Source organism: Acipenser ruthenus, chromosome 7 (genome assembly GCF_902713425.1).
Source record: "Acipenser ruthenus chromosome 7, fAciRut3.2 maternal haplotype, whole genome shotgun sequence".
In the NCBI taxonomy this organism is placed as follows: Eukaryota; Metazoa; Chordata; class Actinopteri; order Acipenseriformes; family Acipenseridae; genus Acipenser; species Acipenser ruthenus.
The window spans coordinates 46,782,497-46,805,305 of record NC_081195.1 but is presented as its reverse complement, the minus strand read 5'-3'; the positions used below and the strand labels follow the sequence as shown (position 1 = coordinate 46,805,305).

At 35.6% G+C, this 22,809-nt stretch overlaps 1 protein-coding gene across 15 annotated transcripts in view; it reads left to right on the top strand.

Annotated features, from left to right (window-relative positions):
* LOC117415248 (membrane-associated guanylate kinase, WW and PDZ domain-containing protein 2) overlaps nucleotides 1–22,809 on the top strand; it is a 302,693-nt gene that overhangs the window by 86,998 nt on the left and 192,886 nt on the right. For all 15 annotated transcript variants that reach the window (XR_009329170.1, XR_009329171.1, XM_059027156.1 and 12 more), the window contains exon 2: nucleotides 258–374. Coding sequence is in view for 11 of the 15 variants with exons in the window: in XM_059027156.1 (XP_058883139.1) it covers nucleotides 258–374 (117 nt within the window). In the remaining 4 variants the exon portion in view is untranslated. The remainder of the gene's footprint in view (nucleotides 1–257; nucleotides 375–22,809) is intronic.

Here is a 22,809-nt window from a genome sequence, read left to right as displayed (position 1 = left end):
ATTACAAAATAAACATAAATGTTAAAATTTGACCTAAAAGGTTTCATTGCAGCGAGGGTTTTGATGCTATTATAGAATCAGTTAATACTGCAGTTTATAAACCGAAGTAAAACAAGATTGTATTACAGATGATTGCATTTAATTGTCAACCTTTTTTATTTTTTGGTCACTGCAATCCATAAAGAGAATGTGACTGTTTTTCTACTTTACAACGAATGTAACTGTTCCTTTTTATTTGTAACTTTCTTGGTATGCAGGAGGCATTGTAGACAAAGACCTTCGCCACTACCTCAATTTACGGTTCCAAAAGGGCTCTGTGGACCACGAGCTTCAGCAGATCATCCGGGATAACCTCTACCTCCGGACAGTGCCATGTGAGTACAGTTTGGGTTTGATTAATCTTCTTTGCAATTGTAATCTAGCTTCCTTCTCGAACGCTGTCACGTAGCCTTGTTATGGACAACAAAATGCCAACATGTACTGTGGTTCCGAGAGGCTGGTCCAATTTGTCCTTGACAAGTGTGGTTTGTTTTTAGGCCTTTTTATAAGTTTCATGAAAGTCTCTGTGGAAAAGGAGAGTAAGTCATTGGAGCTCACTGGTTAGAATCTGTTTAGAAACTGGTGGTGGTGACTTGCTGATCTTGTCTGAGGGCACAAAGGGAGAGCTGCATTTGAAAGAAAACCATCTAGGTTTAGTCCACCTCATCACAATGCAGCAGGGCCTATTGGGCAGATGCCCCACGAGTCCAGTTGGATCTTTCCAAGGCTGGGCCCTTGCTTCCAGAGTTCAGCAGCTTGGTTACATCCATTGTTTAGGGCTCATCTTTAGTCACCCTGAATGGTTGCTGGTATGCAGAGGTGATGCAACATTCGGGTGTTGGTACAGTACAGTACAACATGGCCTCTTCGGATTGTACCCACAATCTTTGTACAATTGCTTAATGACTAATCTTGAAATGCAATGACTCACTTCCACAAATTTCAAGGATGTGCCTGCTTCACTAAAGTAAGTTTTACATGTGGTTTTCTTAGGATACATATAGTACAATAATATTTACAGATTTGTTTCAAGGAGTCAAAATTTCAACCACAAGTTTGTAGATCACATTGCTAGCCAGACGTGCCAAGTATTTTTTATTTATTTATTTTTTTTACCTCTGGCACTATCAGTTATATTGAAGTGCACAATTAGTCCACGTGCAGACTGTGCCAAGATTCAATTGTGTCTCGGCGCATAACAATTGCTATTTGTGCTGGAAGCACCAGCACGGTACTACTTGTTTGTTAGTGTTTTGTTTGTCTATTTGTTTTGGCCACACACCGTTTTGTTTTTGGTGTTCTGTTTAAACCTTTTATTTTAATTTAATATATACGCGCATCTGCGCGTTTTATACCCCAGTCTGCTGTTGTGATCTCCAATCATTTCCTGGCCTGACGTCACCACCAGCCATCCTGGTCACAGATCTCTATAAAAACGCCTCATATGATGTTTATTTTTCAGTAATTAAAAAATGTAATTAAAATATACATCAAGCAGTATGTATAACCCTTACAAATGTATAAAACACATTTTAGAAATCATCTTTCTTAAATTGTAGTGTGTTACGTCTGACAACACACTCTGTCATGCACTCCCTGTTTGCAACAGATTTCTAATTTCTGTATATGTTATGCCTGCAAGTTTTTCTCTTAGTTTACATAAACAATTTGATGTTGTTTGTTTCCCCGGACAGATTTCTTTTTCAGTAGTACAACAAAGTATTTTGGGGCCTAATGAAGATTTGCAAAACAAAATGGGTATGACAGTAGGCCAAAACTAAAATACTTCTGATTTCTAAATTATTTCAGTGAGAATTGTATTCAAGTCACTTAGTTCAAAGTCATATCAATTTCATCCATTGCATTTCCCTAGAATTAATTGTCCATAAAGCTAATCAATGGGCATGCTGAAGTGCATTTAGTTTTGTTTTTTTTTTACAATTGTTTCTGAATGGAAACACATTTTATAGCTAATGGCCCATAAAATAATTTATACATTTAAAGCATTTCACAGCTGATTTAAACGCAATCTTGGCCAAAATGTGAATAAGAGTTAATTTTTAATGCAATAAATACAGTATTCATAAATGTGCATACAATACAGGGTCTTAAGAGACAGATTGCTTAGAATCATTTTCAAATGGCTAACAGTATGACATACTTTACCCAAAACACAATTTGTAATTATACTTATTGGCATTCTGAAAACGGGTAATGTTTGAAAGGAGATTGGCCTCTGAGCATTGTGATTATGTGAGTTAAATCACTTGCTTATAAACTGAATGAAACAGGGACGCTGAGAGAATTCTAGACGATTCTTATTGTTTGTTTGATATGAAGCTAATCCTGATTTGGTGTTGGTTACAGAAAGGTTGGTTCTCTAATACCAATTGAGCCGTGCGGGCCTGGGGCATGAGGGCCAGTGGTGTTCCACTGGCTATTTGTCGAGCTGAGTGAGAACCAAACTGTAGAACTCGGGCCTCACAACACACCCGAATCTGGCTCGGAGGTTTTAATGGTTTTCGTCGTTTCATTGCGTCAGTCAGCACACTCGAGGAAGACGAACAACATGGCATGCAGCTAGTCAGAGGAGAAAAACGTACAGCACGTCTTAGCATTTCACTTCTATTCAGTAAGGGGTCGTCCAAAATTATTATCAATTACAGCAAGCGTATGCAGCGTTCTCTTTTCCTATGTTGTACAGAAATGTGTAGGGATTGCAGAATTTGAGCACCGGTTCAAAATTTGATAATCTATTTCTCTCTATGGCTCGTAAGAGGATCATAATCCGTAACTTAACTGGCTCATGGTTTTCTGTGTGTCTAAAATAAAAACTATATTTTGTTCCATTTGATCAGTGCAGGTACTGCTTAGTTTTACATATTTTTTTATTGCATTACATCTACCGAGAAAGGCAGCTCAAGTCATTAAGGTAAATTATATTTTACTACAAGTCCTCCAACTTGTACGTGTGTTTACTGTGTATAATGAAAAATACGCATTGAGGTTAAACAGGATTGTATTCTCCGAAGCCTAGTTAGTTCAATTGGTTATATTTTAGCAACTACAAATACATTGCAAGAAATATGTTGCATTTTCTAATCTGATTTCAAAATGAAACTGAGTAGTATTGCATGACAGGCAGGATTTCCCAATCGTAGCGGTATGTATTATTATTTTTTTTGTTTAAAAGAAGCTTTTTTGTATGGTACACGTACTGTATGAGAAACAGATTTTAGACATATTATTAATGTATGTAACTGAATGAGTTGCAAACTGGGGAAATACAGCAACAAATAAAAACATATGTATTCCAAAATTTAACAATTCATTGTATTTTAATTTAGTTGTGTGGTGTTGTCTTTCAGTACCATCTGTACCATTTGCCATTCAAATGATATACATATACACATATTGCTAACCACATTGTATCAGAAAGGAAAATAACCAGAGCTTTCTGATGGAATGCAGAATGGGGTGCAAATGTACCTCGTACAATTACCATGTGCACTTTGAAGAAGGATTTCTCCCATATCCTGAGTTGGATAAGGACGTTCTTGGCATCAAAATAAAGGTAAGCAATTAAAGTTTAATCACATGTAATGATAACATATGTAAGCATATCCCGTGATCTTTAAAGACTTGTGAGATATGTTAATTTAAAACTCGCTGGGGTGCATTTGCACCCCTTCCAGCTGTAGAAGAGTTAAGAGCATACAGTAGGAGCAAACCTTCAGTGGAATCTACTTCTAACAGTGATATTTTGTTAGCATCATTATAGGTTGTTTCAAAAGTAAATTATTTCAAACAACAATTGTGTTGTTTGGAATGGACGTTGTCTGTAGCCTCTGAGGACACACACTGTACTCAAAATTAACTACTTCTACATTGGCTTTTTTTATTAATTGATTAAACAATGAATTCCATGGCTGCTTCTATAAACTCTTTGTGCTTTGTCTGCTTCTGTAACGCACTGTATGATTGGATCCTTTCAGGGTGCACTAAAATGATTGGCTCCTTTGGCCCTCAATCAGAGGACTGGAAGTAGCTACCCGATTCTGATGCACAGAGTGTCCTGTAGAGGTTTATCTTGACACAACCTACAGTATAGCTCATCTCCTCACAACACACTGAATATTGCACTCGGGTGGGAGTGTTCAGTCTATAGACGATTTTCCGTCTTAAATATTGGGAACTGTGAAAAATGAATGTGTGTTTGGAATGTGTACTGTAGCAATGGTGGGCGTTGGCGAGCCGAGAGCTGATTTTGTAAGCAAAAACAAAAAGTTGTTTTCAGCTTCTTGCAATTTACCGTGAAAAAAATATAATTTTTTTTTTTTCTTTACAGCATTTTACACTGTAAAGTCATACAGAGCCCTGCATTTGGTTACTATGGCAACAGGGTCAAACAAATAACAACTTCATGATTGGTGTTCGAGTTATACTTATATTACTAGTCTGTACATTGACCTAGCGACTCAGTGGCATACAATTTACTAATAATTTGAAAGTATCTGTGGTTTTAAAACATCATAATTATTTCTACATAGTATTATAAATGTAAAGAAAAATACAAAAACTGTCATTCAAGGTTTGCCGTGTATATGATTTATTGATTTAAAGGCAGCAAAATATAGAAATTGCATGTTCCTTTTCAAAAGTATGTCAACATCATTTTAAAAGGTTTACAAAACTTGAAAATGTCGCTGAATTTGTCACTCAAGGTTGTTTTAAAACAATCTATTTTTGTCTGCTTGTTATGTTTTTATTGCAGCCAACACATTTACAGAACATTGATACATTTTTAAAGATTGTTTCAATAGCGACTCAAGTTTCAATGTTTGAATGCCGTTTGACCTTTGACGTAGAGCAAATACTTCCAAGGTTAGCTCAAAGATATTCTATTTAATAGAATAGAAATAAGTAGAATATCTTTGGTTAGCTGTACCTGAGAAACGAGGTGAAAATGAGCAGCCATATTTAGCTGGAAACGAGGTATTCTCAGCACAGTAATAAGCTTTTAGTTTTGGTCTGAAGGCAGCAGGAGCATTTTATTTTTGTATTTGCTTGACAGACGCCCTTATGCACGGCGACTTAGAGGTAACAAGTTATTACAATAAACTAAGAAACAAGCAATACAGCTTTTTTGGGTTTTTTCTTTTTTTTTTAGTTTCTGTTTTTTGTTTCGTAAAATGAAACTTTGTGCAGTTATTGTGCACAGTGTGTTTGTTTCTGTAGGTTGTATATGCATATTTGCTTTGTATTTGTAGTGTATAGGTGTGGCAATGTGCCCCGCCCCTGTGTGCATATTATGTGTTGTATGGTGCGTGCGTGTGTAAATGTTGGTGTATAGTCATTGGTACACGGGATATAAACGGGTCTGTGTTTCACGTGTATTTAAAAAAGGTAGATTTGTATTTAGGCACGAGGAGGGCACAAATCACTTCACGTGCTGGTTAAATGTAATATGTAAGCACGGGGTTGCACAGAATTAATTCACATGCTGGGATTCAAGTGAATAATTAATTAGTAATTAAATCCCAGCACAACAGTATATATAGAGACACGTAGCATTCACTCAGGGTTGGGTGTTCGGTGAGTGGAGAACGGGAGAGAGAGAAGGAGAAAAGTAACTATAAGTGTTTTCACTCACCGTGTTTGTTCGTCTGTCTGTTTAAGCATTTAGTACGTTTTGTTTGTCTATTTATTTTGGCGCAAGTGTCGTGTCCTGTGTTTTTGTTTCAAACCTTTTATTTTCTGTGCTGTTTATTAAATGCTGAGCGAAAGCATTCGCTCAGCTCCACCAAACCACAAGTCTCTGTCTGTTTATTTCCTGCTTCTGGTCTGACGCCACCCACTCCGGCCGTCTTTGTGACAATAGGCTACGTGCAACTACTGTTAAAATATAAACTGCTAAAAATGTTTGCCTTGCTTCACTTGGCACCATACATTTTCAGTCTTGGCTACTTTGCTCTGCTCCCACCCCTGTGCACGGTGGGATTGTTTGAGAATCTGTGTGTAGCAAGATTGATATGCCTCTTTAAGAAAACAGGTCCATTCTCAGAGGGTCAGGGGTTATTTAACTGGGGCCTGCCTCATTTGCAATACTCGATTACCTGCTGCAGATGCTGAGCGCGAGAGCTGATTGTAAAAGAATAAAGAATCGGGAACTACAGTAAGGTACAGCCTTCCAGGAACGATTAGTTTGAATGTTTATGTACAGATGTTATTTGATTTGTGTTGTACTATTACTGCCATAATTATACAAAAATGATATATATATATATATATATATATATATATATATATATATATATATATATATTCCTGGTCTTTGTGTTCTATGTGATGTGTTTTAAACCTGTTTAGTATTGAGGTGTACATTATACTTACCCACTGCATTGATCAACTGCTATTACTTTTTCAACCGTTATTGTCAATTTATTTTCAATAGTACATATATAGTACATTTGATGAAGTATTTAAGCAGCCATATTTGATCTTCAGTTAGACTTTTCTGGACCTCACTGTTGCCTGGATGTTATATATAATATTCAGTGTATTTGTACAGTTATTCAGCTCAACCAATTAGAGAGAGAGAGAGAAGGTAAATAAAAATTGCAACCTTCTACCTTCCTACCATTTTCCTTCCTTGATTTTCCCTGTGTTTTTCTTCCACCCTCTTCATTCAAGTGATGATCATCTTATCCCAGACTCTCTCTACTTCCCTCCTTTCAGCCTCGCTTTCTCTCACAAACATTAAACAGCCCCTAGGACACATCCAAATGGCCATATAGCTGCTAGTTTCCTTGGCAACCAAAAAGGCTAGCTCTTGTATGCGTCAGAATTTATAATGGTGGCATTATGACGTATTCCTCTACAAACTAAAATATTTCCTACAAGAATTGGTATTGGGGTGTTTATTTTCTTTGTGCAAGGCTGAACCAGGGCAGCGTACTGTGGCTCGCCGTCTTGGGTGCTCACGGCCAGTAATTTCAAACCTGGCGAGACGGTATAACCAGACACACTCTGTCAATGACAAGCCACAAACTGGATGACCAAGAGTCACAACACCTGCCCAAGATCGACAGATCATTTTGCAGCATCTTCGTGATGTCAGTTGTTAATCAGCACAATAAAAAGTCACTGCACCTGCTCTAAAACAGAGTTTGTCATTTTTCGATCACATCTAGTGAATTTTATTCAAATATAAGTGATAAGTAGCTTTTGATGCTTAGTATATATACCAATAGCACTGACTAGACTCAGGAGTGATAATTTGATACTGTGGACTTCCACATTGGTGGAGCTTATCTGTTTTTCCAATCCTTGATGATGTATTTAAATAGCACCACTACATAACCCACTGGGGACTAATGTATTTATTCATATTTTTAGTCAGTTTGTCTTTGATCTGCCTAGCTGAGCCTAGGACAGGATGACACTGTCACTCAAATGTAAAGGCATTCTTTAAGAAAAGGGAGTAAGATTTTAAACAAATAATTATATTTTGTTCAAGGAAATCAATTTGCATGTGCTAACCGAATACATTTCGCCCTGAGCTCTGAGTAGCATGAAGGAGAAAGTAATGGAAAAGCTTGTGCATTACCACATTTTCGAGCCAATACATTATTTAATAATCCAACAACTATGGTTGTTTACATGGACTAGATTTTTAAGAAGAAAAAAAACTTGAAAAAGTTGTTTATGTTTGTCAATTACAGGTGTATGAATTGCATTCTGACACCGAAAAGGTCTAGCTTGGAATGCAGGAAATTATTCATGTGTTTCTGTGCAAGAAGGCCCTTACCTTGATTCTAGAATACCTGCCTAGTAAGAACTATGATAAACAGAGTTCTCTATGGAGTGTTGACAGCTGATTTATACAGAAATAGCTTATAGAACACAGTAATTGCACCTTTAAGGTGAACAGGTCACTCCGTGTACTGTAAGTGATAAAGGGTTTTTTGGGGTGTGAAAAATCCCAATACACACGTGAAAAGGAAAGTTATTATTAACCACACATTAAGCTCAAGTTGGCGGAAAAAAAGAATACTCCTCCTATATGGATTAATTAATCGTAATTTAAAAAGAAATGATTATGGTATTCCCAAAACAGTCTCCTTTTCATAATTATGAATATTGTGACACACTGGAGAATATGCCATTTGACAGCAATTCTAGTTTTATGAGATTCTGATATATTAATTGTTAAATGTTGTACAATGTATTAACTCTCACTGGATGTCCAGGAATGGTTTATAACTTTGGGGCTCAGATTGTGGAGTAGTGGTTAGGGCTCTGGACTCTTGACCAGAGGGTTGTGGGTTCAATCCCTGGGGGAACACTGCTGCTGTACCCTTGAGCAAGGTACTTTACCTAGATTGCTCCAGTAAAAACCCAACTGTATAAATGGGTAATTGTATGTAAAAATAATGTGGTATTGTAAGTCGCCCTGGATAAGGGCGTCTGCTAAGAAATAAATAATAATAATAATAATAATAATAATAATATTGTATAACCCAGACAATGGTATAACCCAACAATGATTGTTTCTGGTTGGAATAAACACATGGTGGTTTAGTACCACCATGTGCAGAAACGCCATGGTTTTACAATGAACTTGCTTTGGCTGTAGTTTGACTGTGGTACCATATTATGGAAGCAAAACTTTTAAACATGATCTAGATTTGTCTAAAATAAAATTGTCTTACATGATACAAATAACACCAAGTTCATGTTTGCTCCTAATCTAATCTGCTAGTGAGCAGGCTAATTAGAGCTGGTATGATCATTTCTCAACTTAAACCTGTATCTTTAAGGCAACTCAATAAAATGCATCCTGGATGGTGCTGGATGTGAAAAGATAACCTGTTGCAGTGGGAATGTTGCAGCCAACAGAACATCAGCTGCACACATTTGTATTCAAGGTTATCTCAAGTTGCATTGGGGTTAGCTTCAAGGGGCTATTTTGTTTTGGGTTTTTTCAAAAGAACAGCGCTGAAATATCTGTTTTGGGTATATATATATAAAAAAAACAACAACATGTCTGAATCATAGGAAAAGACTGCCAGTTTGTCCATAGCAAAATTTGCATCACAAATCACTTTTTGCTTCTATGTTTAAGATGTTCTGCCTGGGCCATCAGACATTTAATGTAATTAGTAGCAGCTGCATTTTTTTTTTACGTAATAATTCTATAAGATGAGCTAATATCGAGTGGTTGAAGTACGCTGAAAAACAACATTGAGTACACCACATTACCTTGTGTCATGTACAATTTTTTGGGAGGAATGGAAACAAAACTTTTAAATATCATACAGCTATGGCCAAAAGTTTAGCATCACCTAGAATTTTAGGATTGAGACATAATTTTTTTTTTTTTTTTTAAACCGATATGAACATAATTTAGATCTTTTATTTAACATCATGTAATCAAAGAAACTACAAAACGATATTGTATAAGTCTACCGGAAGCCATAATTGTAGTGCAGTATTTCATTTCACATTTTTCAGTTTTTCGTTAAGTATGTGGAAAACTATCAAGCGGTATGTAATTCAATATATTAACGTAACATTATTCTGCAGGTTTTGTTCAACTTTATGAAGCAAAATGTGTTAATTCTATAGTATTAAACAAAACTTTTGGGCACAGCTGTACATTTTTGTTTTAAAGTATAACTACATTTTCTTGTACAGTTATTTGGACTAAAATTGTTATTTAAGTACGTTATTAAACCTATTTACACATTTTCAATGAAGTGATCTATTTGGAGACCCCAGCAAAGCCTGCAGTTTTCAAATGCATGGCTTTCACTGGCTTTTCAAATTTAAAGAAGTAGAGATGAAAGAATTGTAATTGTGTCATTTAATGTTTCTTTGTAGTGTTCAAAACAAATCAGAGATTTTACATGAATACATTTTCTGTGTAAAACGAGGCTTTTGGTAATGTATGTGAGAAATGTTATGTTTTCACGTGGAACCCATTTCAATCATTGGAGCCAAAAAAATATCCAATCAGTGCTGGGTGTTAAAGCTGAAGCAGACAGACAGCCTACAAGGAAGTAATCAGCTTCATCTGTCCATTTGTTTGTTTATCTGGGGCACTTTCTAGTAAAAGTATTACTTTATTAAAAGTATACTTTAACTTGCCCTGTGTATAACACATATACCAGTCTAACAGAAATTATTTTGCTTACATTGTTTATTCACACTTCTTGCCTTTTATACTCTCCTAGACTACTTTTAATATTCTGTACACCGTGTATATAGCAGGCAACCTGTGTACCACACAGCAATTCAGAGGGTGCATGTTTTAAAATGTATGGTGTTCAATCAATTGAAAATGCTTTTATGTAAGAAATGTGGGTCTGCTGGTGGAACAGTATACAAAGACCACTGTTTACTCCCAGAGGTGATTTAATAAGTACAATTAAAAAATACAGTGGCAAGATTGAACTATAAATACACCAAAAAAAGCATCAAATGTTAATGAATCATCATTGGATAAGAGTTTATAGTAACTGATCAGTAGGTTGGATTTATGTAATATACTTTATATACTGTACATTTGTGGGTTCTAACCACACCATATAAAAACAAGCAATGATTTACCACATGCCTTATTTAGCTATAAAACCACCTAAATGTGAAAAGATTGATTCTATAACAGATCAGTTTGAGTAAATGTGGTTAAACCTTTTATCTCTTGAAAGCACAAGTGTGCTTCCATTGGCCCTTCTCGCAGTAGCTCATACATATTTAAAATAAACACTTTCATTTGTGATTACCCTCGTGAACTATTTAGATTTTGTATTGTTATTCTTATTACAAATATGTTTCTACATGCAGATTAATTAAATAATTGTGTATTGTTATACTGGAGTATAGTTTCCCTGTTTTCCAGCGCAGCATAAGAAATGGTCTGGTTTATGTTTTTGTATATGCATATTTATACATATGATATTAAAAGCATAATCTGTTCTATGTAAATCACATTGAGGGAATTTTAACATGGAATAAACTTGAGCCTCAATCACTAGCAATCTTTTCTAGCTCTCTATGAATCTCACAGACAGTTTGACCAGGGCTAAATTTAGAAGACAATTCCTTTAAGTCAAAGCACAATTTTGTTATGGTGGTGGGAGAAAATAGATTATTAGTGTTGAAGTGATTTTGTTTGCCAAGAGCTGTTTACCAATATGAGTTTATGTCCTTTTGCAGAAACCTTTCAAATTATAATCCTCTGGAAATGGAGTTTGAGGCTGTACACGTATTAGAATATGTGCTCTGCAAAGCTATATAAAAAAAAAAAGTCCTAAATCCTGCAGCGTGTACGAATGTGTGTGTGTGTGTGTGTGTGTGTGTGTGTGTGTGTGTGTGTGTGTGTGTGTCTATATATATATATATATATATATATATATATATATATATATATATATATATATATATATATATATATATATATATATATATATATATATAGCTTATCCCCATAAACTTAGTTAAACATGCTCTTATTCTGTTTAGTTTGGAGAAGGGCAGTATTGGAAGATTTAGCTGTTTTATTTTTTCTGGCTAGAACATTCTGTACACTGCAAGGGTGTAAAAAATGCTTGAAATTATTACCTGTTACTTTGTATTTTTTTTTAATCCACCTTTTATTGGAGGGTAATGTAATAAAAAAAAACATCTGCTGCCCAGGTTTTTGTTCTGCACTTTAACACAGCTTGTGTATTGATAATGAAGGTTATAAACGAGGCCTGGAGAGTATATGGGCAGAACAACAGTGCAAATACTTTGTTCGGTTTACACAAACTATATAACAGCACCATGGAGGCAACTAATTATAGGCCATTATATTGCCCATGCACCCAATATGCCCACCACCTTGTATTATTATTTACTGAAAATCTTGGCTGATCCAGTGGGTGTTTCTGCTTGTCACTTTTTTTTTTTATTCTGAGCCAAAAAGGTTTTTTGAATGTAAAGATATGAATAACTGTCTGTCTATATATCCTGGTGGCTTTCTTGAAAGCTGCATGAAAACTTCAGTCTAAGAGCCAGAAAATGAACCTTCAAAACTGTTTCAATGAACTTAGAGTAAGTAGCGAGGTTCCGAAAAATATAGCTTTTACACCCCCAGGTGTTGCTACAACTGATTAAATAACGTACCTGTATTTTTTTCTTTTCATTGTTAACATCCTGACAACATTTTACACATATAATTTTAAACTCTGTTTCAAAGCTCTTTTCAAAATGGCCGCTCTAGTACACTGATAGTGTAAGGATTATTGCCCCCATTGTCAAACAGGTAACACAGCAATAACAAGCCATGATGTGGTATGGAACTGAAAAGCCAGAGCACTTATGTTCTTTTTGTTTTTTTTCCTGCAGTGATTTAGAGGACAGATCTCAAACCTCAGTGCAGTAGAGCGGCCATTTTGAAAAGAGCTTTGAAACCGAGATATGACACGTGGTCTGTAATACAGTACATACTTTTAAATCCGGTACGTATTGTTGCAGTATGTAAAATTCCCCGTTAACGACCCAACAGCAAAATGAAGTCAAAATGTTACCCATGCACAAAACTGCATACAACGTAAAAGGTAATGCAATTTAGCAAAAGTTTAAAATAAAAAAAACACAGTTTCCAGGATTAAAACAGTATCCAAAGTCAGTATTTAGAATTAGATCAATAAAGGCCCTAATGTCACAGTTCACTTGCAATAAAAATGCACAAAACAACTAAAGATCACAGATTAAAGAAAATACATCACAGTATCTAAAACTGTTTAATGATTAACTGTTACATTACCGTAGCTTGTCTCTTCGCTTTGTTTTGGCTGCATTTTCGTCAGGTGAAACTGGAGGAAGCGCTGTGTAACTGCACAATAAAAACAGACTGATTTGGCATGCAGAGAGGAACAAATGTGGGCTGTGACGGATATTCAAATAAACTGTAACGTTGAAGAGATGGGCTTTGTACACTCTTCTTTTATGTGTCCTGAGCTGAAGCTGACCTTGACGAAAGCCAAGGTCAATTACCACACGGTAGCACACATACATAATTAGAGACAAATAACTTTAGTAAACAAATAACTTTTTTTTATTTCTCAGAGATTCTTATTGTTTGTCTGGACAGAGCCAGATATCTGAACGGAGCAATATTACGGAATTGACCGTGGCTCACTTTGTTGTTGTTGACAGATGCTGTTTGAGCTCCAGTCGAGCTGACAGGCTGTGATTGGCAGTTGCGGTTACAGGACTGGTTGCTTTTATCGGTGCAAAGTATTGATTGGCTGGTTTTGGTGGATAATAAAAAACATTTGGATCAATTGTGTCTCTGTTTAGTATTTGCTGTCCAATAGATTTGAACTAAGCTTTCAATATATTAAGTCAAAATGAAAAAGCTGTTACTTTGTGCCAATTGATTTTAAATTTGATTCCCAGTGATGTGATGACATTCCAGGTGGCACCTACTGTATATTACTGCCCATTAGAGCAGGAAGCTGACAATACTGATGATTATTTTCTAATGGTTATTGATTGGTAGTTTACCATTTCAGGTAGTGTAGTGGGCTTTTGGGTGCCTAAAAGACAATTTTGGAGAGGGAGGATATTTGTGGAAAGAATTGAAAATTGGGGGAGTTGTTGTCAGGTGGCTTTCCCAGTCTGTTTTTATTAAAGGTTTAGTAAGATACATTTAAAAAGTCATGAGATTTTTTTTACCAAATTAGAAGGCATAGCTTAGTTGTGTAATAAGTTGGAAATCATTAATCTATTTACAGTGCCCAATGTGACCCATTGATGCAATGTGGTCTTTATAAAATGGTCTATGATGTTATCTTATTCTTTAGTCTGTCGTACTGTAATAGCTTATCATTTATGGTAGTAGCTTGTCTACTGTGGAGTTAGATTTCTTTGTCACTCTGAGGATTTTTATACTTCAAAAAACGATGTTTGACAGTGTAGCAGCAGCACCACTAAAAGCATATGCCAGTTTTAGACAGAGCTCCAGCCAAGTCAATACAGGAGGAAGAGAATGTGAAAAATGTAGAAGGCAGCCTATAATTAAACAAACCCCTTTGTAGCAGTTTAATTTAGGCAGTTTCTTTGATGGAACACATTATTTTTCTGTTAGGGTATTTTTAAATTTAAATGCAGAGAATGGGGTCTTTTTTATGTATATTTTAAACACCCTGTTGATTGATGACATCAGATGCCACCAAAATAACTCAAAATGCTGCTTCTTAATCCACTTACCTTCCTTTAGACAAAACTACAGGTTTTGAGCTAAATAATTGCTAAATATTAGAAGATTTAACTGTTAACAAAAAAAACATAACACTATAGAGCATAAGCTATTTTAAAAATGTGTTTTGCAAAGACTCCGACCAGGTGGGGAGATGCCGTAAATCTGATAATAGTCTATAATCTTTGTTAGAAGTGTTCCTGACGTGGAAATGTTTGTGTACTGGAAGAGTCTGACCTTCACGGTTTACAATACATTATTTACCAGGAACTAACAGAATTGTTTTTGATATTTGACGCAGTTGCTTCAATTCCTGATTTATGGGTCTAATCTATCTGGCAGTAATGAACTGAGGCCCTGCTTTCATGTTTTCTATAACACCCTTTTCCATTTGAATGGCCTGGTAAGTGGAATTAGAAAAAACTGTGATAGTACCATGTGTGCTGCAGTAATAAAACAAATATTGACTGCTGAAAAGTCTAACATGCTGCTGAACAATGTTATCAGCCATCCAGGAGAAACAAGAGGCGTTTGTTTTCCGTCTTTGTTCTTTGTATTGTTATATTTGATGCATTTTTAGCTGATTGTCAATAAAAGAAAACCTCAAATCAATGTACTTTTTACCTCTTAACATGAATAAAAATGAGAAACAACGTGAATAAGAAATTAAATATGTATTTAGTGTTCAGATTAATTATTAAATGTGAATGGTAGATATTTCTCTCGAGTTATAGTATTGCTTATTTAGTATGCAGTAGTATATTTTTATATTGTCCAACATGTTACAAATCATTTTCACATGACAAAGATATATTTTTTGCAGTTTGCTTGCTAAATCATATTTCTGTCAGGGGGTGGGGGGTTTGTTGGCCAAGACTATAGGATAGATACCTCATGGTTCTCTGTGACAAGTGCTTATCATCTCTTCCACTTATGCAGTGTTGGTTAATCATTGTGATGCCACCAAGCAGGCTGAAAACCTATGACTGTCTGAACAAAGGGAGGCTGTGTGCTTCCTGCTGTGTTGCCATCACTCGCTGCCTCAGTAGGCTCCACTGTCTTACAAAACTGAATCGCAGAAAGAGGTTTGACTGAGTTGTAGAAACTGCTACAGCAATAATTATCCAGTCTTTTTAAAATGCTCATTCAATTACTGGATCGGAGCAAAACACAAGCACTTAAGCAGGTGTAGTGTCAATAATGACTAACCCACTCACAGGTAAATGCTGATTGAATGTAGTTGAATAATAGGTCCCATTTACATAGAATGGATGCATTTGAAAATTAGAATGCGATTAATGTTTCTTAGGTGGTTGTTGGTTGAAGAAGCTTGGGATTTACTGCCTTGGTATCATGGTATGTATTACTGTATATAAAATATACATTTTCCTTCTATTTTTTGTCCAAATCTCCAATGCATTTGACTTTTATTAATACTTTTGGCTTCTATGACATTTGAGCAGGGACACACTTTACTGTTGATTCTGGCATTTCAGAAGAGATAAAATTGTCAGCAAGGGAACAAAGGGCTTTAAAAGCCGTTTGACTGTATACAGATATAAACTGTGGTTAATATTCAGCACAGGCCATTTTCTTTGCTAGAGTTCTGTCAATTGATGTTCCCTGTTGGGGTGCTGACAAGGCCCACCTTGACAAGTGAAATTTGATTTTATTCTGGTCCATCTCCATTGAGTTTCAGACATTATCTGGAGTTCAGGACTTCATCTGGCTAGCATTGAAATGCCTGCAAAACTGAAATTGATAGAAAAAGAGCACATTCAAACTAGATTAACTATTTCTTGCAGAATGTACATGGCTTTCTTTGGTTTGCTGGTTGTTACACAATAATATATGTACAGTAGTACATTTAATTGATCAATTGTATTGATTTGTGGCCTGTAAATATCAACTCTGATTTTAAAGAAGCATTCATTCTTCCAACTGATTAACATTAAACAACTGGAGGCTTTGGTTGTTCAGCCGTTATACAACCAAAAGCAGTATGTGTTTCTCTTATTCCACCTTTCAATCAATTGCTTTTGTAAGACATTTTTATATTTGCCAGAGCTGACAAAACCCACCCATGTAGGTGTTCGTTACAAATGACGAATTTGAGGGGATTAGGTCAAAGCCCTCACTGGATAAATTGTATTTGTTCATCTGTAACTGCATTGCTTTAAAATTGTTTCTACCTTGTTTCCTGCAAGGATGTGATGATAGTATTCTCACTGTCCCTGTATTAGATTGTAGGATAGGCTTAAATACATGCATATCTTTGTTAGTATTGGTTTAAAACCCAACTCTATGGTCCTTCGCATGGGACACTCATTAGAAAACATCAAATGACTGGCCAGAGCAAATTGTGTCCCTGTTCAAATTGTGTTGATAGTGATCTGTTGCCGATGGAAATTAATGAGACCCCTTTGAAATAACTTTCATCTGAGTCCCTGTGGCAGAGTACCAGTCTTCCTCGTAAGGCCCGAGACCAGTCCTTGGTATTTTTTCACCTTCACATGACATCCTGGGTTACACTCCAGTCTCCTGCTGTGTGCATAATTCTTAAAATCAGACTTGCCTATACTGCCTTAGGACACACAATGATATAAATATTTGTGTGCTGGCATCGAGGATGTTTTTTTTTTAACATTATTTGAGAATACTTTACTTTTTCTGGCTCAGATGATGTATATTAATTTCTACATTTATTCAAATTGCTGTTATCTATACAAACAGCTTGATCCAAATCTGATTTTACAGAACTAGTGGCAAAATACTTCCTTAGCATATTGTCTGTGTTCACGCACCACCGTTTTGTGAGAATGTGATAACTGACGCTACAGTCAGAACATACTTCCTTCGACTGTTTGAACAAATGCCACCTTTCAGAACACTGTTTGTGGTGCCAGATTCTGAATGTTTCTAAAGTTTTTTCTTTAGATTTTTCCAGCCCTTCACTCTATTTTCAGTGAAAGCAGGGTCTTTTGAACTTCTGAAAAAGTGTCTGTAAGGAAAGCAGAAAACCGCATCTGCCTGCTTTCTATCCTACTCTAAATATGAAAACCTATTTTAATATTCTGATGAAAATTAATGGTTTTGCTTACCAAAGACAGTTTCCGGATAGTCAGTATTAATAATTGATTTAAATTGTTGTGAAATGGTGTTCAAAATTGGTGTAGGTACTGTAGGACTGCAGAACAGGTTAACGGATTTAAAGGTTTTGAAAAACAGTGCAGTGTTATCCTTACTGTGTTTCTAATTTGCTTAAATAGGCATAACATGTTTTAAAGTACAAGCTAGTGCTATGTTAAACTTCATTTATTTGGCCGCCAATGTTGGGGGGAAAAAACAAATGTCAAATATATATGTAGCATCCCTGAGTGGATTCGAGGTCTGTTTTGCGCTATAAATTATTATACAGTACAAGTTCTCAAAAAGACTCGGGAGAATGAATCCGGTTTACAGCTTTTATTTGTGTCTGTCAGTCCAACTATTTTTCAAACTGAACACAATGAATGAAACTTAGTATTCAGACTCACTAGTAATATAGTAATAAAAAAAAATGCAAGTCTTAATTATAATGTGTGTGTATCTTACTGTACATCGTTGGGTTCAATAAATGCAGGGGGGAAGGTGCGAAATAGCCTCCCCAAAAGAAAGACTCACGGGCCGCCTGTGCAACAAAATATGAAAGCTGAACATTAATTTCAACAAAGAACAACGACAACTTTTTAATGAAAAAAATATATTGTAGCCTACTTCAATAGGAACATTAGCCTGCTATATTATATTAAACCAAAATAACAAATAACGACCTGGTTCTCTCTTTCCTTTTCAATGAATATAATTTAAGAGAATAAAAACATACTAAGATAATACCTACCTAGCCTAAGTTTTTAATAAATTGTTTTTGTAATCTACCAGCGGATTCTGTTGCATACACATTGCTGATAATAGTTCAGACCGTGGGTTAAACCAAGTTTCGTGTTGGTGTGCGTATTTTTTTTTGTAATCAATGTCGTCCTTCTGGAGTCCTCTGAATGCCTTGTAATTTGTTTGTTTTTTAAACCATTTAAATGCAAAACCATAACAAAACATATATGCAGGCTTTTTTTTATTATTTGTCCAGCGGTTGCCTTTAATTAATTTTTCTGCACGCACGACTACTTTGTATATGATGTAGAATACGTGATTGTAAACATCTAACACTACAATACTCTTTCAAATAAACGTGTGATTTTGAATGTGTGGTTCTTAAGGGCGGTATTATTATTAATGCCTGTGCTCCGGCACCTCTTTCTTTATAAATTAAGCACTGATGTGGACAGTGGACAGACTATAGCAACTTGACCCCCAAAAAAAAACACTGATGTTGTCATAGAAAGACATTCTTAGTGGCACTGTACTGCAGGATTACTACCTCTGTTTTGAATTTATAACATATAGCCGCTTGCTCTTCTGTACTTTGAAAGTCAGGATGATACTGTGAACCACTTTTAATTTGTGTATTTGTGGCTGCTTTTTTTTTTTTTTTTTTTTTAGCAATTTTAAAGCAATACAAAATGATATGCCATAGGGATAGAGGTGTGCATAATCTATAGTAGAGTGCAATTAGCAGCTATTTTAATGAGCAATTACAGAACAGTATATAGGTATAGCTAAAACCAACCAAAGAATTGGGTATGCTACTGTAATGCAGTGTGTCTGTATTATGTTGTGGCCACACCAACAGATTTTTAACATGTCAAACAGTTAACTGTAATTAGCCTCTTGGTATGAATATGAAATATTAGAGTTATCTTAACATGTCAGTCCTGTTAACTCTTATCAGAGCTCTCAATCATGCTGAAACTCAAGTGCATAGAGTCTAACCCCCTTTTAAGACTTGCTGTGAGATGGCAAATATACAAAAACACACACAGTCTTTCTCTTAGTAAAACAGTGAATCAAGCACAACTGAAAGCCAGCTCAACTCATGTGATGTGATCAACACAGGGAAAGTCAAACTTAACTTTTCTAATAAACTGTTTGAAAAGGATCTGTGGACTATCTTGATCTTCTTAATAGAAGCACAGTATACTGTCTGAGCAAAGCTGGAAATGTCTCTTGAGAACTGAGCTTACATAAAACGGTTTTTGGAGACCTGCTTGCAAGAAGCATCGTGAGGTCTGAGACCGTGAACAATGTCCATGGATAATAACATTTATTTAGCAGTGTATCCTGGAGGGTAAATTAGGTGCCTATGTATGTTTAAATTGTTAGTGAAGCATTGTCTTTATAATGTTCTTTTATCTGTCTTTTTTTATTCAGAAAATGTTAGGTTTTTGCTAGCTAACAGTTAATGTTCTGGGGAAAAAAAGGATTGTTATCAATATTGGCTACAATGCCCAAACAGCTTGTTTATGTTACATGTTTATTGGTTTGTAGTTGTAACAGTGCTTATTCTAGATAATGATGTACTTCAATCCAAAACAAATAAAAACAAATTAAGGTGAAACAAACACTAAAATAAATCTTTGCTGGATATTGTGTGTTCTTATTTGATTATATTTTTCATCTCCTTGGATAATTTTTTTTCATATTATCTGTCACACAGGGAATTTATTTATTTATTTATTTATTTATTTATTTATTTTTTTACTTGTGATTGGATTAGATTAGCCAGAGGGAGCTAGTTATTGCAGTCACTTGAAGATGAATACAGTATATACAAAGAGAAAAATGCATGATTTGTTAAAATGACCCGCTTTTTTGCTTTTGCGCACTGCAGATAATGCTTCCATCGACCACTTTTAATATATAGTCCACTGACAACACTGAGTGTCTTTCGTAAAGGGTAAACTCACTTTGGTGGAGTAGACTCTGGTGTTTTCATGGTTGTAGAATTAACATATCATAAAAAATTATAATTGGCAAATGCAAAGAAATATTGTTACATGGTTCCCCTATCACATTTGGAAGGCCCTTTTGGAGAGGTTGAGGTAGGAACAGCTCAAGTCTTATTGTGACTGAATGGTTTTAGCAATGTTTATCCTATATAAATGTATTTGTCAAACTCATATTTTTGGGGAATTCGACGTTTAACAAGCTTTACTGATTAAAATCGAAAAGTAGCAAGTCTAGTAACAGTAGCAAAAGTAGAAAGCCTCCACAGACACTGGTGATCTTAATCACTATTGCTAATGTGAAAGGACAGTTTTCTCCGGCTGTATTACACCGATCAACTACCAGTTGCTTTGGGACCAAGTTACGGTGAACGATTTCCTAGTGTTATGTTCCTATGGCCAGTCTTCAGGGAGCATTTGTCATGTGATTAGTTATGTCATCAGTGATGTCATTATATAAATACATTTTTAAAAAGTTAAGGTGGTTTCAGTTAACATTCCTTATTTAAATGACAGGTCAGGTTGAAACAAAGTCCTACTGTGGAATGGATAACAAGTGCCAAGATTGGCTACCCCCGAGTGTTTTTGCAAATTGAAAGTAGAAAAATATTAGAAAAACCATAATGAAATAAAAACGAATGTACATAGCAAATAATTAATGCATTTCTAACAACATATGTTTTTAAGACATAACTTTATTCAACAAGCTGTATAAAAAAATGTAATAATTGTGCAGAGCATTTTTTTAACATTGCATGACTGTTTCAATCAGACTTGTCCTTATTTAATTGACCTTTTAGGACATAATACAGTAATATTATTTTTCATGGTACACACACAGAAGTAGACCTATTTCATTACATGTCAATAAATGTACCTTTAGGTGTATAGACAGCATATCGTTAAGATATCTTCTGTAGTATAGATTTGCATTTTTTTTTCCTATTCAAACTACAACATTGTTAATTCAATCTCTGTTCTAGGATAAAAAGTGTTATCGTTTGTATGTATATTTATATAGTGGTGCATGGGGTATAGTGTGGATTATGTAGCACAGGGGATACAAAACCTATGTTTGTATTTAGGCACAATTACTACGCATGCTGGTTCTACACCAGCACGATACTTGTTTGGTTCAGTGTTCTATTTTGTCTCTTTGTTTTGGCCATCGTGCCTTTTGTTTTGCGTGTTTTGCTTTGTTCAATTGTTTGTATAATCATCCGCCGCAACAGTACATTCACTCACCACACTGTACACTACTTCCTCGTCTGACGTCACCACGCAAGCCATCTTGTGACATCAAACAATGATGAAACAGGCTTACAGTTTGACAGATAATGAAATACTTTTGTTTTTGTACAATGACAAATATTACAGTATTGTACTTTTATGTGCTTTCACCTGTGTTTTGCTGAACTAGGTTATTTTTGTAAACTCAGTGTGTGAGTTTACCATGTCTCTGTAAACGTGGTAGTCTGTAGGCTAACTACTGTGATTATATGGTGGTAATAATAGATAATAAAATAAATAAATCATCCTTTGCAACCACAGTTAGAACATAAGAACATAAGAAAGTTTACAAACGAGAGGAGGCCATTCAGCCCATCTTGCTCATTTGGTTGTTAGTAGCTTATTGATCCCAGAATCTCATCAAGCAGCTTCTTGAAGGATCCCAGGGCATCAGCTTCAACAACATTACTGGGGAGTTGGTTCCAGACCCTCACAATTCTCTGTGTAAAAAAGTGCCTCCTATTTTCTGTTCTGAATGCCCCTTTATCTAATCTCCATTTATGACCTCTGGTCATTTTTTCTTTTTTCAAGTCAAAGAAGTCCCCCGGGTTGACATTGTCTATACCTTTCAGGATTTTGAATGTTTGAATCAGATCGCCGCGTAGTCTTCTTTGTTCAAGACTGAATAGATTCAATTCTTTTAGCCTGTCTGCATACAAGTTAGCCCCAAGCGGGACTTGAACGTTTCATGGTGTATGCCTAGTCCTGGTCAAGATGGCAGCGTTAATGGACTTTTCCGATTGAAAACTGCTCTACACGCCTGCACAAAGTTCATGAGAATTATAGGAAATGTAGTCTTAGCATTGAAAAAGTGATGAACTACACTGATCCTTTATCAAAAAATTGTAAATTGGTGCCAGCTGCCTATATCTGTTTCTGTGGGGAATATAAACCCCACAGCCAAATCATTGGAGCAGGAAGGTGTGTGCCCGGCTGCCGAGCAGTCAAACTGAAGATTGCGTTAATTGTGTTAAATGTTAGTGTGTTTTGTTTTGGTGTCGGGCTAACAGCTTAGCTGTCCCGGGCTAGACAGGGTTGTTCCCAAAAGTTTAGTTAGTGCACCGAAGGAGCTTTGTTTGTGTTTTATTTATTTTTGTATTATTAAAAGTGTGTGTAAGCGCTTAAACCTCCATTTCTGTGTCGGGTCAGTCTTTTAAAAGGGCAAACGAACGCAAGTGAGTGCAGCTTTGTTATTATATATATATATATATATATATATATATATATATATATATATATATATATATAAAATTATAGTCACCTCAAATTATTGGCACCCTTGATAAAGATAAGCAAAAAAGGCTGTATAAAATACACAGGTAATGAGCTATATTTTATGCTCAA